General features: G+C 42.1%; 1 protein-coding gene across 1 annotated transcript in view; it reads left to right on the top strand.

The window, feature by feature from the left end:
* The window catches only part of LOC124556191 (protein trachealess-like), a 319751-nt gene that overhangs the window by 224609 nt on the left and 77247 nt on the right, over positions 1–17895 (top strand). Inside the window, exon 6 of the mRNA XM_047130185.1 lies at positions 6591–6712. Coding sequence (XP_046986141.1) covers positions 6591–6712 — 122 coding nt within the window. The remainder of the gene's footprint in view (positions 1–6590; positions 6713–17895) is intronic.

Genomic DNA, 17895 nt, shown 5'->3' with positions numbered 1-17895 from the left:
GCAACAGTTTGATGGAAATACAATGAAATCATAAGCACGCTGATGCAGCGGATGGAAGTTGTTGTTTTCCTGTTCCGGCAAGCAGTGACTGTGCATTGTCTGCACTCCGCCTGCCGCTCACAAAAACAGCCGACCCTTGGTTTTGTCGCTCCGTGGCAGCACCTTCCTACGGAACACTCGTAATCCTTCCCAAGTGCTGTCTTACGCATCTGCGACAAAGATCGTTTAACTAATCCAATTTATATACATGATCAGTTATTACGAACACTTGCAACACAAATAATAACAAAACTAGACAGCCTTGCTACTCCAGTGGTCTCTTGTACGTATAGGTCCACAGCCGCTGTGAATCACGTGAGGGAAGCCATTTTCCTGCATAGGCTTCTTTATTTTGAAACAACCACTTTACTTCATCATTAAACGATTACCAAATTCGCCACTTTAGGCATTATCAAGCAACAACACTGTAAAGAAATTTTTAATACATGTATTCCACATTTACGCGCGGAGGAAACAACATGTGATATTTTTTGTATGATGTAGTTTCATAATGGCCAAGGGGGCGAAATTAGCTAATTGCTAAATAATGAATGAAGTGGTTTGACTTACCTTAAGATTTCTGTATACAGGGTGTTACAAAAAGGTACGGCCAAACTTTCAGGAAACATTTCTCACGCACAAATAAAGAAAAGATGTTATGTGGACATGTGTCCGGAAACGCTTAATTTCCATGTTAGAGCTCATTTTACTTTCGTCAATATGTTCTTCCACCTACGCTCAATGGAGCACGTTATCATGATTTAATATGGGATACTCTACCCGTGCTGCTAGAACATGTGCCTTTACAAGTACGACACAACATGTGGTTCATGCATGATGGAGCTCCTGCACATCTCAGTCGAAGTGTTCACACGCTTCTCAACAACAGATTCGGTGACCGATGGACTGGTAGAGGCGGACCAATTCCATGGCCTCCACGCTCTCCTGACCTCAACACTCTTGACTTTCATTTATGGGGGCATTTGAAATCTCTTGTCTACGCAACCCCGGTACCAGTGCTCGTGTTGCGGACGGCTGTGATACAATACGCCATTCTCCAGGGCTGTATCGGCGCATCAGGGATTCCATGCGACAGAGGGTGGATGCATGTATCCTCGCTAACGGAGGACATTTTGAACATTTCCTGTAACAAAGTGTTTGAAGTCACGCTGGCACGTTATGTTGCTGTGTGTTTCCATTCCATGATTAATGTGATTTGAAGAGAAAAAAAAATGGCTCTGAGCACTATGGGACTTAACATCTATGGTCATCAGTCCCCTAGAACTTAGAACTACTTAAACCTAACAAACATAAGGACATCACACACAACCATGCCCGAGGCAGGATTCGAACCTGCGACCGTAGCAGTCGCGCGGCTCCGGACTGAGCGCCTAGAACCGCTAGACCACCGCGGCCGGCGATTTGAAGAGAACTAATAAAATGAACTCTAATATGGAAAGCACGCGTTTCCGGACACATGTCTACATAACATATTTTCTTTCTTTGTGTGTGAGGAATGTTTCCTGAAAGTTTGGCCGTACCTTTTTGTAACATCCTGTACTGGCAGTGAGATAAACGCCAAGCTTTTAACATATAGAAAGCTCTAAGTAGTCTCATATCATCTTCCTTTATAATCAAAGTATACGCACATGCAACGAATGCTCAGGCGTGCCACTAAACTGTCAGTTTTGTTGACGGAGGAGAATCTGCTATGTCAGTGTGAGTGCAGAACAGTGTTTAGAAGAGAATGCAGTACCAAACGTACCCTTGATAAATTCTAAGCGATTACTGGTTATCGCAGTATACAATAAGGTGCAAAACTTAAGGATGGAAGTAACTTCCGCGTGATATGTCACTGCCAAGTAACGTAACTCGATGAGACTTGGACCATACTTAGAAATAACCGCTATACTACAGTAAAAAATGTAACTGAAACAAGTACACAGTGAGACGAACAGGAATGATACATTCATGCAAAGACAGTGATTGCACTGAAGTCACCGATATTTATGATGGTCCCTTGTACAGAGGGGTCCAAAAAAATGTCTCCAGTGTTTAAAAGTCCATAAATGGCAAACTAATTGACGGGGTTGTCTCATCTTTGGTAGTGTAATAGTTTGTAGTTCCGACAATCGCCACACTAGCGTTGTATTGCATTGTTTTGTTTCGTCAGATGACAGTCGCCAGATAATCAGTGTTTTGTTCTTAGTTGCACCTAGTTACTCGAGAAAAACATGGCTGGCGCAAGGCTTACATTCGATGAGAGGAAGTCAGTTTTGAAGTGGTTTTTTTAGTACGAAAACATGAATGAGGTTCAACGGCAATGGCGAAATGAGTATCAATCAGAGCCACCGACACGTTTAACGATTCGTCGCATTCGAGACAAATTTGAAGCCAAAGGCTGTGTTAAAGATGTACACAAACTACGATCTGAACGACCTGTAACAGTAACAAGCCCAGATAACTCCCGTCGTGTGTTACAACAATTCAGTCGCTCACCACGGAAGTCTGTGAGACAGTGTGCCCGTAAAACTGGAGTGAGTCGCTCAAGTGTTCGGCGAATTTTGCAGACAGCAAAGTGGAAGTGCTACATCCCACGATTGCTACACGCAGATCGTAAAATGGAGTACTGCGAGTGGGTTACTAATATGGTGCGCAACGATGAAGAGTTTGCAGAGATGATTGTGTGGTCTGATGAGGCACAGTTAAAACTCAGTGGAACAGTAAATCGCCACAATTGCACCTACTGGGCCATTGAAAATCCGAACGTCCATGTATATAAAGCGTGAATTTGCCAGGAGTAAATGTGTGGTGTGGGTTGTCTTACCGGGGCTTGATTGGGCCATTCTTCTTTGACGGCACAGTTACCGGTGAGGTGTACCTTCAGAATCTTCAGACATCCATTTTACCTGCCATCCGAGACTTGTATGGAGACGGAAGAGTTTACTTTCAACAAGATGGTGCCCCAGCCTACTACCAAAATCGTGTTATGGCGTATCTCGACGAAAATCTACGAGGAAGATGGACAAATGGCTCTGAGCACTATGCGACTTAACTGCTGAGGTCATCAGTCGCCTAGAACTTAGAACTAATTAAACCTAACTAACCTAAGGACATCACACACATCCATGCCCGAGGCAGGATTCGAACCTGCGACCGTAGCAGTCGCGCGGTTCCGGAAGATGGACAGGCCGCAGAGGTGCTGTGGAGTATCCACCACGTTCCCCAGACCTAACTCCTCTGGACTTTTACCTGTGGGGAACACTAAAGGACGTCGTTTATCGACAAAAGCCACGCACATTGGATGAACTTCGAGAATCCATCGTACATTCTTGTGCAAATATCCAACTGAACACGTTGCACTCAGTAGTTCGTGCTGCAGTTCGGCGGCATCGTTTGTGTGTAAATGTTAATGGTGACCATTTCGAACACCTACAGTGATATATTTAAGTTGGGCTTTAAGCTACCCTTTCACCAAAAATGAGACAACTCCGTCAATTAGTTTGTAAGTTATGGACTTTTAATCAGTGGATACATTTTTTGGACTCCTCTATACTTTAGAAAAGGCAGGACAAGATTCTTAATAGATTGTATGATCACCACGGACGGCAGTGCATGCTCTGCAACGTGCTTCCACGCTGGCCACAAGGTTGGTAACGAGTTCTTGTGGTACGACATCCCATCCTTCCACCAACGCGGCTGACAACTGCTGGACGGTCGTTTGTGGATGTGAAAGTGCTGCAGTACGCCTCCACAAAGCATCCCGTACATGCTCGACGGAAATTGGCAGGCCAGTCTATTCGTCGAATATTCCCTCCTTCCGAGAGCTCCTCCAGCTGCGCAGTTCGATGTGGTCGCGTATCGTCCTTCATACAAATGAAATTTGTGGTAAGTTCCTATGGGACCAAACTGCTGAGGTCTTCGGTCCCTAGGCTTACACACTACTTAATCTAACTGAAACTAACTTATGCTAAGGACAACACACACACCCATGCCCGAGGGAGGACTCGAACCTCCGACGGGGGGAGCCGCGCGGACCGTAGCAAGGCGCCTCAGACCGCGGCTGCCCAGCGCGTCCATAAAAATGAAGTTAGGGCCGAATTCACCCCTGAAAAGACGCACTTATTGAAGGATTACAGTGTCATAATAACCTTGACCGGTGAGTATACCACTTCCAAAGAATTAATGGTCAGTATGGCTACGCAACATTATGTCTCACCACACCACAACACCTGTGCTATTATGACAACAATATTCGACTATTCTGGGCGTCCTCTCACATGGCGAGAGGTGGGAATACGTCATCCACAAAGGAACATTGTCGAATAGGATCGTTTTGGTGGTCCAGATTTTATCGTGTGCTGAGGGATAATGTTGCATGGACATAATGATCTCCAAATCTTATAACACTTTATTTTCACCAGTCACCGTTATGGTGACACTGTACCCCTTCGTAATACGTTTCTTTTAAGAGGTGCATTAGGCTCTGATTTCATTTTTATGGATGACTGCGCGATCGCATGAAACAACAAACAACGCAGGTGGAGGAGTTCTTGGAACTAGAGAATATTTTGGAAACGGACTAGGTTGCCTGTTCCCCCGACGTAAATCCCAAATAGCACACACCAACACCACTGACCTGTTATCATTCCCCTTGGTGGAGCAATGGAACGCCCTACCGCAAGAACTCCCTACCAACCGTGTTGTTAGCACGGGATCACGTTGCGGAGTATCCAGTGCCATTCATGGGGATCACATAGCCAATTAAGAACCATGTCCCGCCTTTTGTAATGTCCAGGGATCATAAATTGTAGTGAGTTCATTGTCTTTGAATAAAAGTGTCATTTCCGTTCGTTCACTGCGTTTTTTTTTCCTTTTGTACTATACTGTAGCAGTTCTTTCTATGTGCGATCGAAGTTCCATCGAGCTATATTACATGGCAGTGAAACATCACGTGAAAGTTACTAGAGCAGGAGAGCTTGTGTGAAGTTTGGAAGGTAGGGGACGAGATACTGGCGGAATTAAAGCTGTGAGGACGGGGCGTGAGTCGTGCTTGGGTAGCTCAGTCGGTAGAGCACTTGCCCGCGAAAGGCAAAGGTCCCGAGTTCGAGTCTCGGTCCGGCACATAGTTTTAATCTGCCAGGAAGTTTCATCACGTGAAAGTTACTTTCGTCCTTAAGTTTTACATCCCAGTGTTGTTCAAGAAAACAGAAGCTTTGTAATGTTGATCGCCGATTATGATGAGGCTGCTTTCAGAAACTGGTATCCCAATAAAGTAACTATCATATACAGAAACCGTTAAACAAAGCAAAAAAAGAATCCGCTCTTGGGTCTTTGATTAGCAACTATCTTAAAATAAAGATTTACTGTGTAACGCTCATAAGTAGCCTAGAATCCGAAGTGTCGTTGGAGCACTCCGTTTGAAAAAATCACTCTAATTCAGTCACTGAAAAATAAGTTTTCACGGCCATCCAGTGTAGTGTATGTCTGAAAGACCTCGCGGGAAGGCAGAAAACGGTGTCATCATCACCATGATAATTCTAAAGCTTTTTACTAAGGTGACTGCTTTTAAGACAATCCTGAGAGGCATCATAGACGCCTGCTCGACATTCTGCGATGGACGTTTATTTGAGAGGAGAGGAGTTCAAACCCCTTTTCGGCCGTCCAAATTTAGGTTTCCTTTGGTTTTCCTAAACGATAGCTTTTTCTAACTGACCTGTGCTTTGCCCCTAATTATCTCGATGTCGTGGCGTTTCTAAGGTCTAACCTGCCACCGTACCTTTCTCTTTCTCAAACGAATGGAGTCAAGTCAGAGACTTTTACCGAGCACTGCTTTACGATGGGATCAGATAATACAAAATGGTACGTCGATCAAAATATTTCTCCTTAATTAAGATTTATTTCTGAGTAACGCCTGCTTCCATTTATGTCATTTCTTTTGGTTAACACTTCCGGCCTAAGAGGTCCTCATGATGTATAAAATTATTCTCTGACGTTTCTTCGCCGTCGGCGGGAGACGAAACGTCAGGGCATAAATTTATGTATCACTAAGACATCTCAGCCTGGAATTATCATGCTAGTCAAAATGAACTGTGGGCATGGTATTTTACAATTTTTGAGGTAAGATTTCTCCACAGTATTTAGGCAAAAGAAAATTAAAAAACAGATTGAAATTCATATTTGATTTCTATGTCTCACTTAGCTCATTGGAAGATGTTCTTTCAGGATCTGAGTATTCGTTTCACTTGCTAGGTGCCCCTCAGACACAGAAATGAAAAACTATTTATTCTGCCGGTGGTAATATTGACCGAGCAATCTGAGCTGTTGTGGTACTCAGTGATCCGTATTATAATTACATGAAAATATGACATTCGATGTAAACATTCCACTGGAGCTTGCTAGTTTCGGTCTTGCTCTATAGAAGCGTAAGTTGAGCCTCAGAAGCAAATTGGCGGTACTTTGTGATGAATACACTACTCGAGTTACCTGACGTGAGTAGATAACTTTGTGTCTGTGTGTCTTGTAGACTGATGGCTGTCCTTTGTTGGCAGTGGCGACGCAGATGAGCTTGAGTAGCAGCTCGGCGTACAAGGGGCTGGACCGAGCCTTCTGCGTACGGATGAAGTCCACGCTAACGAAGCGGGGCTGCCACTTCAAGTCTTCGGGATACCGGGTGAGTACACTCCAGCAGACCTTGCAGTCAAGTTCCTATATGCGTAAATAAATTACTTTCTAAGTTTCGTAAATCGTGACTCTCCAATGAAACTGATGTCGTCAAAATGGTAAACTATGTAGCTACGGTCCGAGAAATGGTTTCACACTTTTGGCCGGAGAATCACTATTACATAGTAGATAATTGATTTCATTAACTGCTATATCACACGGCTACTGTGGATTGGGAGCAGTGCGTTGTTAAGGAACATCAGTCCTTAACTGTCTTCGATGCATTAAACGGTTGTACTGTTCTTCCTGCTAGAAGTAAATTAAGTTTTCGTGACTGCATCGCAAAATGTCCTGTTATCCACTACCTCCTCATCAGCGCTATTTAATTTTCACGCTCCATAACTGTTTTTGTGATTTATTCGATCACACTTAGAACGATTGAAACAATTTACCCTTCCCCTTTTTCCCAGTACTCAGACTGTACTTTCAAATGGTCTTGGGCACAAAACCTACAAATCAGTGTATATCTCCTCCGTCCCAGATTGGATTTTGTCAGGTAAAGACTTACTTACCTTGACAAGAAACTTCATCACTCTTTTTTGTTCAATTAATAGAAAATGAAAAATAAGATTTACATATTTTCGATCATTATGTGTTCCAAAAATCATATTCTATAATATATATATTTCGTATTTATTAGTTCTAAGGCACTTTGAAAGTAAAATTATCTTCTCTGTTTTAAAGTTGTGTATCCTATTTACGCTTCTCCTGAGAATTTGTGGTCTGCTTTTATCAGCAGCTAGTGCCAACTTTCTAGAATATTATCTATTAATTCGGATATTTACTCCAACTCTACTTTCTATTGCAAAATGGTGGCCTTATTTCGATAACTTGTTTATTACTATACTCACTTCATGAAATTCTATTGCTACGATAATCATCGTTTTCGTTTTCTTTGATTGCTTAATGTATTTATTAAATAGGAGAACTATAAACCATCTTTCATGATAATTCTTTTTTAGGGTGCGCTTAGCTTCGTCAGTTTTCCATTTTTTTACGGTTTTTCGGTATCTCAATAATACTTTACATAAGTAGCCTATTTTTGTATCTAAGCCACGCTTATCCCAGCATTTCAAGTATTTAATTTCTGCATAAATTGTTGTAAGCAGTCCCTGCAACCGAAAGTTCCTAAATTTACGATGAAGCGTTCTCGGGTTATCAACCGACTCAAGGCCTCGTTCTGGGGCAACGTTTTGACAAGTTTTCTACTGGTCAAATTCAGGAAAAGATGCCTGCATTCCTATATAGTCCCTAAATTGTCTCCTCACTTTCGTCGGTTTGCCAGATTTAGTTCCCAAGAAACTAAGTTGGTGTTCATATTTTACCGTCTTAACTGTTTCTTATTCTCCGTTAAGACGCCACAATTAACAACCTACCTTCACACAATAAGGTGAAAAATGTTTAAAATATGTCAGATCAGTAAGGTGGGAAATAAATGAATAGAATACGCACTGATCTGTACCTAAATAAAATTTCTGATAGTGCCACGAAAGGAACGGTGAATGGTGACTTAACTGGAAACACAGAGCTTGTTCTAATATTTCAACCGAAAAGAGATTTATGAGATATCTCAGGAAAGTAATAATAATATACATTCTTTCAGGTAGTGAATATGAGTTGCTCCTTTAGTTGTAAGGTAGTTTTCCTGTAAAAGCTTTAATGTTGCTTACCCAGAGGTTCACGAGTGGAGAAAGATTTTGACCGTCACAGTAGTACCACATTCCACATCTTTATTCAGAGACGAATATATTGCCTCCCTCCTTTCTTCTCTCTCTCACAACACTGCAACACATTTTCGTTTGTAATTACTTGTATCAGCCTTATTATCTGGAAATACTCGTTGTTTGCTGCTTCAGTTTTTCGAACCGTCACTTGGATGTCGTCGCCTTTCCTTGTTCTAGGGCGAGGGTCGCCCCCTCTGTACACAGCGCGTTTATTTTACAGTGCAACAAATTATCACCTGCAATCTGTGGAAAGAATCCGCACGTTTTCGCGGCCGTCACAGTAATCGCAATGGCAGTAAAAATAATAATTGCAACGGAGTTAGTCGTTCGCTTCCCCCAAGCAGGCTCTCCCCTCATCCGCGCCGGTCAAATGAGAAGATTATTAAAGGCCATCCTGCGATATGAACCCCGCCGGCAAATTATCTTCTGCTGTACATTGCCGAGATAGCTTCCGGGATAACGAAGTAAGTGGAACAAACGGCCTCATATAAACCTTAGCGCCAACGATAAAACTGTAATTGCTCAAGTAAGGCTGTTGTATTTAATAAGCTATTTGTAAACGTCATACTTTAACTGTCGTGAACAGTACATAAATATCTGAAGCACCTTAAGACGGTATTCTGCTTTCTTTGGCACAGATAGACTGTCATCCTCGGTGGGTAAGAACTTAACCGCTGCTCAAAAATTATTTTCGTTGGTACGACTTCACGGAACATTGCAGAGTCTGAGAGAGTGAAGCGGTCCAATGTTCTCACATTCGTGAAGAAAAAGGGCTATAGTTCCCACTCAGCCATACTGAGTTAGGCTTCCGACGGATCCTCTACATCACTTGAGGTTAATCTACATCTACATCTACATGGATACTCTGCAAATCACATTTAAGGGCCTGGCAGAGGGTTCATCGAATTCACAATTCTTTTTTTACTCCAATCTCGTATAGCGTGCGGGAAGAATGAACACCTATATCTTTCCGTACGAGCTCTGATTTCCCTTATTTTATCTTGCTGATCGTTCCTCCCTACGTAAGTCGGTGTCGACAAAATATTTTCGCATTCGGAGGAGAAAGTTGGTGACTGGAATTTCGTGAGAAGATTCCGTCGCAACGAAAAACGTCTTTCTTTTAATGATGTCCATCCCAAATCCCGTATCATTTCTGTGACACTCTCTCCCATATTTCGCGATAATACCAAATGTGGTGCCTTTCTTTGAACGTTTTCGATGTACTCAGTCAGTCCTATCTGGTAAGGATCCCACACCGCGCAACAGTATTCTAAAAGTTGACGGACAAGCGTAGTGTAGCCAGTCTCCTTAGTAGGTCTGTTACATTTCCTAAGTGTCGTGCCAATAAAACGCAGTCTTTGGTTAGCCTTCCCCACAACATTTTCTGTGTGTTCCTTCCAATTTAAATTGTTCGTAATTGTAATATCTAGGTATTTAGTTGAATTTACGGCTTTTAGATTAGACTGATTTATCGTGAAACCGAAGTTCAACGCGTTCCTTTTAGCACTCATGTGGATGACCTCACACTTTTCGTTATTTAAGGTCAACTGCCACTTTTCGCACCATTCCGATATTTCTTCTAAATCGTTTTGCAGTTTGTTTTGGTCTTCTGATGACTTTATTAGTCGATAAACGACAGCGTCATCTGCAAACAACCGAAGACGGTTGCTCAGATTGTCTCCCAAATCGTTAATACAGATAAGGAACAGCAAAGGGCCTATGACACTACCTTGGGGAACACCAGTAATCACTTCTGTTTTACTCGATGACTATCCTAATACTAAGACAATTATCCTCCCTTCTCCTTCACGTACCTCGTCAAACCTTCATAGCTTTCTGTGGCATCTGAGCTGTTTAAAAAAACTCCGTAAATAAAATAACCAGCAGGATTGAAAGAAACATTGGCCGATATCCGTTATTTCATTCTGTGATATACAACCTACGAGCGGCGATCAGTAAGTAACGCAACACACTTTTTCCTGAAAGCAGATTGGTTTCATTCAAAATTCCAATACACAGTAATATTTCCCACTCTTCTGGCTTTAAAACCGTACTTTTTACCATAATCCCCGTTCAATGCGATGGCCTCACGCCACCTTACTGGCAGGGCCTGTATGCCCCCGTGGTACCACTCTACCGGTCGACGTCGGAGCCGAGGTCTAGGTGCATCAATGTCCTCCCCATCATCCACGTACTGCTTCCCGAGGAGTGCTTCCATCACTGGGCTAAACAGATGGACGTCGGAAGGTGCGACATCCGGGCTGTAGGGAGGATGACGAAGAACAGTTCGACGAATTTTTGTGCGCTCCTCTGGTGCGCAGACTTGTGTGAGTCCTTGCGCTGTCATGGAGAAGGAGAAGTTTGTTTGCATTTATGTGGTGACAAACACGTTGAAGTTGTTTCTTCAGTTTTCTGAGGGTAACATAATACATTTCAGAGTTTATCGTTGCACCATGAGGAGAACACCCCTTCAGAGTCACAGAAGACCGTCGCTAAGACTTTTCCGGCTAAGGGTGCGGCTTCTAACGTTTTCTTCGGATTAGAGATGGTGTGACGCCACTCCGTGGATTGCCGTTATGTTTTCGGATCGAAGTGACGAATCTATGTTTCGTCGCCTGTGACGATTTTCGACAAAATTTTGTCACGATAAGCCTCGTAACAAGCAAGCGTTAGGCACAGATGGTCCTTCGTTGCTTTTTGTGGCCGTGTGTTAGGCGGTGAGGAACCCAGCGAGCACATATCTTTCGGTACCCCGTCTGGTGGACGAGTGTGTCAACAGTAGCTACAGTGACGTCCAATTGAGCAGCTAAGTGTTTGTGATCCACTGATGAACTCGAATGAAAGGGTCCGCACGTTCCAACACTAGGAATCACAGCTGCGTGCGGCCGATCGGCACGTTGGATATGCGACAGGTTTGAGCGATCTCGTTGCGATGCTGACAGACGCCTCACCCGATGAGTCACCGTGCTTTTGTTCACTGCCAGGTCTCCGTAGACATTCTCCAAGAGCTTATGAATATCTGCGATGCTCCGATTTTCCGAGAAAAAAAAAAACCTCAGTCAACAGACGCCGTTTTGATGGCTATGTATATCACCGCCACCTTTCGAAACTTCATGAAACTATAGGACTGAAGCAGGAATATTCCACGCTGAGTAACTGGCTGAGAAAAAATGTGTTGCATTACCTACTGAACACCCCTCGTATTTTTATCGTTATATGAGCCACAAATAAAAATAGCAAGTAATATCTATGTTGCGGAAAGAACTTACATATCATTACACAAGTTTCGGAGTGCAAATAACCTTGCATTTTCAGACGAGCGTGGAAGCTTCAGGAACTCTTGCTATACGATACATTGTCACCACGTGCTAAGAAACTGCTTATCTGGAGCTTGTACAGTATCAGTGCAATCAGTGTGTACTAGTCTGTAATTTTATAGGTAAACATATCACTAAGCTGTGCTGCTACATTCGCAGGTATGTTCTACTATTTGTTTAGAAACGTAGCATACGATTACGTAGCAGTCATTAGGCGATCTAGTTTGAGAGTTAATCATAGATCAACATTTAGAATGAGATCTTTGTAAATAAGAGCAGTTTCGTGAAAATAATAAAATCAATAAAATTATCTCTATTGTGTATTGTGTATTACACAATTTTAACTTAATGACGATGGCAGTGGAACAATATAAATTTGTAAGCGTACTGACAGTCGTTCATTCGACACATCATCCGTGGATAGAGTAAGAAGTCACAGTAATGCGGTATATGCTCTGTGATACTTACGGTACAACCGTTTACCGGGGTGAAAATATACACCATCTGATTAACAGTATCCGGACACCTATTAGTGGACCTTATCAGGAGCTTCAAAGATAACGTTTCACCAAAGATACACACTTGGATAGTTAGATCGAAACAAATGTTATTTGTGTATTCGAAAGTTTTCGACCAAATTTGCATTCATGCAATAATTATTTCATTAGATGATTTCTAGTTTACAAGATATACCACTTAATTCATTTTTATTTAAACTGGTCGTAATAAATCCCAGGATGACTAGCTTTCCTGAGTGTTCCTATTCTCCCATAAATGCCATAGCGAATGGATCTCATAAATGTCAAGAAGGATAAAGAAAAAGTAATAACGGATAAATGCGATAAAAACCAAGCTCCCGAGAAGAAATCACGAACAGCACAAATACGACCAAAAAGGTATAGGACGATTCATAAATACAGAGACCGGCATCCATTGATTCAATAAGGAAAAAAGAATATCAACCTAAGATTGTTTCAAAGTCGGGAATCTGGACAGGTCGGTCCATTTCGGGAATATTACTGTCCACGAACCATTTCTTCGCAGATGCTGCTTTAGAACAGGGCGCGTTGTCATTCTCATACACTCAATAATCGTCTCCAAAGTGTTCCTCCACTGCACGCAGGACACAGGGGAGTGAAATTTGTTCACATCCTTCCACATTTACAGTTTCCTTAAGCGCAATAAGGGAACCACACTCAAATACGAAAAACATCCCCATATTGTTAACACTACCTCTTCCGTACTTCACTGATGACACTATACATCATGGCAGGTAACGTTCTCCAGACATTAACCAAACCCAAATCCTTGCATCGGACAGACACAGAGTATAGCGTAATTCATCAATCCCATTCGCTCGTTTCCAGTCACCCATTGTCCAATGGCGTCGCTATTTACACCACCTCTCAAGCTCTTTATAGATGATTAAAATAATATTTGGCTTACGAGGAGCCGCTCGACCATTATACCCCATTCTTTTTAACTCCATATGCACAGTCACTGTGCTAGCTGGAGCTCACGAGCCATTTGTTCCACTGATTTTACGCAATTTCTTACAACCGCCCTCCGCAATGCTCAACGGTCCTTGTTGGTCGCTACATGAAGTCTGCCCGGTCTTGGTTTAGCTTTGGTGGTTCCTTCGCGTTTCCACTTCACAGTCACATCACCATCAGTCGACTCGGGCTGCTGTAGATGGGTTGCAATGTCACTGACGGATTTGTTACTCCGTTGACATCCACTAGTGTGATCTTCTTACCCATCCATTCTGCTGTTACTGCTTCTCTACTGACAACATAATACTCCTCACCACCTTTTTCACTGGGCTGGTCCGCGTCTTGTGACTCTAGTGGTCAATTCCACGTTATTTAGGGGTATCCAGATACTTTTGATCAGTTGATGTAGTTTACGAACACTCGCTGTCACCGGTATTATCACAAAAACCTTCTGTAAGAATGAACGAATCTTAGGGCTTAACGTCCAGCCCACCTCGCGGTTATCAGTGAATCGACATCCATTTCAATTGCAATCGAAAGCATCATTATGCTAAACAAGTTTGAGAAGATTACCACGTATTTTTCCTCTATGATATCGTAAAATGGACTTCTTTGGCAACTACTCTATTATAATTTGAAGCTTTGTAGCACCTTTTTAGCTAGAAATTTCTGTTACATGTTTTCCGCATGAGAATGATCGTTGTAATTGATTTAGATCTTCAGCAGAAGACAAGGAAACCACCAAATCATTTAACATCAGATATTCCATCAAAATTTCATTGTTCTGTCACAACACATCTTCCAACAAACGTATAAGCAATAACTGTATAGGAAAACCGATGTATAAGTCGATAATGGTACTGCGTCGTGAAGCAATAACAGGGGCATAATTACACAGGTCTAGAGTTGCAGATTCTCGCAAGATGCAACCGAGTTTTCGTGAAATTATTGGTTCAATCTGTGCGTAGTCTGCTTTGAATTAATGCAACAGAAGCTTCCGAAGGCGCACTGGATTCGTAGAAGATGCAAGCAGCAACCCTTGCGCGGTGCCCGTTTCAATTAGGCGATACGCCCACTGATAAGAGACCGGGTGGTCCTCGTCTAACATACTGCTTTGCTTCGCGTCCAAGGGGTGCATAAGTAATGCGTCTCTGGGGTAAGACTTTATCGTGCCGTCAGATATGGCCCGTAGTACCGACTGCGCTTAAGATATTATTGTAATTAGCTGGAGCGCCTTGTAATGTGTGGCTGGTTGGTGCACGGAGAATCTCTGCAGACTCGCGGTCGTAACTAGGCAAACGTGCTCGTAAATGCCGGTTAAGTGAATAAATTCGTCTTCGCTCTCGTGTTTCCCGAGACAGAGCAGGCAATTCTGTTGAATTTCCCGATGAGAATGACTACTGGTGTCTCATATTACACAACAGATTACGCTTAACAAAGCTGCATATCATTTACGGACGACTGAGTTAACGTCGGAAAAGCTTTATGGCTATTATTTCATAGTATTAAGTGAACAACCGGTCTATGGCTGCCAATAGATTTTCCTGAGTTCAAACGATACCATAACACTGATGGATGTCGTACAGATGGATTCAGCAGCCTTCTGGCTTTCCACATTTGAAGTAATCCACGTGTAAACAAATTACTCACAGTAATAGTATAGGGGTAAATTCTAATAAATCGTACTCAGAAACGACTTTCTCTCTCCACGTGATGCTCCATAATAATGTGGATAAGAAATTTCGATGTGTTGAGGGCCCAGAATCCTATTATCGTCACCATTAATATCATCACCCTCGTCGAAAGAGAGCTGTCTCCACATAGTTGTCATATTTATGCGCTATTTGGCCGACATGAGCAAGGCAACAGAAATTGCTCACAATTGAGTACTTCAGCGTGTCACTTTCAGATTAAACAATTACTGAATTGCCGAGACAGTTATAAATTTATTAACAAGGCCGCAAACGTAAGGTGTAACAAAAGAATAACGAAAAAGAAGGAATACATTGAACGTACAGAACTTAGCCAAGGAAGGTTGTGATTTCAGGCGTTCAGAACAATCTTATGTACGATATTTAACCAGGAAATTAGGACAATCTCTCTACCGTGGCACATGCACACCGAGATCACCTGACAGTATCTGAAGTAATATGTAAGAGCCATAATAATCATCGGGGATGTAGCGAAATTATTTGATCAATCCAGTTTGCAGACAATGATGTCAGTTACAGAAACTGGCATATCATCGAGCGCCAATTCAGGACCTACATAACTCTGAGAATTGTGCTTGGGTATATGGTGGTACCTATATTGACCCCGAATTTGGAACTTCTACAATCGATTATGTGCTGGCTTAAGACTGCTTTTTTCTTGCCAAGAGCGGGACCGCACGCTATTTAATATGCGCAAATAATGCATCCTCACGGATATCACACCCTTTGCTAAGTCTCAGTTTGGAATGTGATGGAAGCACATAAAAAATTATCTTTCCCAATATAAAATTTTCTTTGTTTCCTCAAATACGGTATAAATTAGTTCTTGAAGATTAGCAGCATATACAAATTGCCGTGAAAACTTTCTAAATTTCCAGTGTTGCGGTTTCCCAGTTTGGCCATTGTACAATACTGTGTGTAACGTGTAGTACAACGTGTTTGAAAGTATCTGATCCTATGTGTGAGTGGCCCAGACAGATAGAGCCTTCTCAACAAGGCGGTGGGATCTCTGCGAGGAGCAGGAGTGTTCCTAGTCGAGAAGGCAACGGCCCGGTTGCTCCGTCAGATATCTTCATTAGATGACGCTCAATGGGCAGTAAAGCGCGCCGATTGAGACAAACACGGGCAATTAGTGGTTTACGGCTCTCGCAGCTTGATGGGGGAGTTGCATGTGACGCTGCGGGGCAATCATTTGCCTTGTTCTCATTGGCCGCAGGTCCCGATTCCTCAAGCCGTGTTGCACACCAGTAACACTTGTTCCTCAAACTGAACCTTTCTCATAAATTTTTATAGCATTTCTATTTAATCCCATTGGACTAAATTTTCCTGTTTTATCTATATAAACGAATTTGCACTTTTCATATTCTGCCTACGTAAACGCACGCGGTAGATGGAAAAGTAATCCCTCATACGAAACATATTTCGTTGTTATCCTTTAGAAGAACAGGTTGCATTTCTATGATGAGAACTGATCTGTGTGTCTTCTGTCTCCTTAAATCATAAAACACTAGTACCGCAAACTCCTTGTAGTTAGATTGTTGCTAATTACATTTTCATATTTAATGTACCAAAGTAACAAATAGCCTTCTAATGTACCGCTATCGAATGTATATTAATAATGAAGTAAAACTAAGAGAATCATTGACAATAGATCTGTGTTATGCGTCAAAACTCAGGACTTTAAACAAGCTAAGTGGAGCTTCATGTTTCAAGTGTGGAGTAGAAGATGATGATGCTACGAGGTGTCATTATGTGCTGTTCCAATTCATACCACGATATCGATTGTTGTGCCTTCCATGGAATTGTTGTTCTTCACCAGTATTTATTCATCCAATTAGGATTATCTTAAACTTAATATCAGCTCTTCTGCAGGAACATTGTTATGCTATTGCTCGCGAGTATTGAGTTTATATACTTAAGCACTGTACAGAGAGGTGTGCACTATTCAGCAGGCTTGCTGCAGAACTGAAAAACTGGAACGATAAATCCCAAGTCTTCCATTACAAGTTTATGCGTTTCCTTGTGGCACATTCCTGCTATTCCGTACAAGAGTTTTTCGCAAAAAGTGAGAATATTTCTCTGTAACGCGTTATTTGTTTGTATACTCTCTCTTTTTAGCGTGTCTTATCAATTTTTTAAAGATTCTTACGTTTATAAATTTTCTAATCATCATTTCGTGAATTACCAACAAATAGTGTCGGTTTGCATGGTCACATAGCACGTGATACTTAAATTAAAATTTTAAAAAATGCTATTTGTTATAAAAGGTAAATGAAAATTTTGACCACAAACGTACTTGTAAAATGTACCCCAAAGTCATGTGCCTGCATGTAAAAGATACATCCTTACATTATCGGATGGTTCATTTGAAAAGGAGAATTTCCTAGTACCATACGTAAATTAAAAACTCGGCCCAGGTTTCTACCTTCATTGATGTACAAGATATAGTCTTGTGAAATCGTATGAGCCATTTGACATACCCTACAGTTAAAACACGAAAGCATGCAGAATATGGACCATATTGCGAAGGCTTCTACAGTCGTTATCAATCTGAATAAAATCTTTTTGTCACTGTGAAACTAAAACCAATACTAATACCTTTCCGACCGTTTTTGCAACGGTCCTCTTCAGAGCGATTAAACTGCTAGTCTCTGGGGATGGCTTTACTTACATACCGTCCTATTCCGGTAGTTACGTGTTCACCAGCCAGCAGCTCCCGAAGACTCGGATACACCAACATAAAAAAACTGCACAAGAATACCACCCTGTGTCACCGACGTCTTGCGGCAGGAAAACGCTGCCCTTCGGTAAAAGCTGCGAATTCGATGTCGACTATCATTCACCTGTTAAATTAGCAGAGGCAAATAGCCTTAAGTATAGCCACCTC

The sequence above is a fragment of the Schistocerca americana genome, chromosome X (assembly GCF_021461395.2).
Source record: "Schistocerca americana isolate TAMUIC-IGC-003095 chromosome X, iqSchAmer2.1, whole genome shotgun sequence".
NCBI classification, from domain to species: domain Eukaryota; kingdom Metazoa; phylum Arthropoda; class Insecta; order Orthoptera; family Acrididae; genus Schistocerca; species Schistocerca americana.
This window is presented reverse-complemented; position numbering and strand designations above follow the sequence as displayed.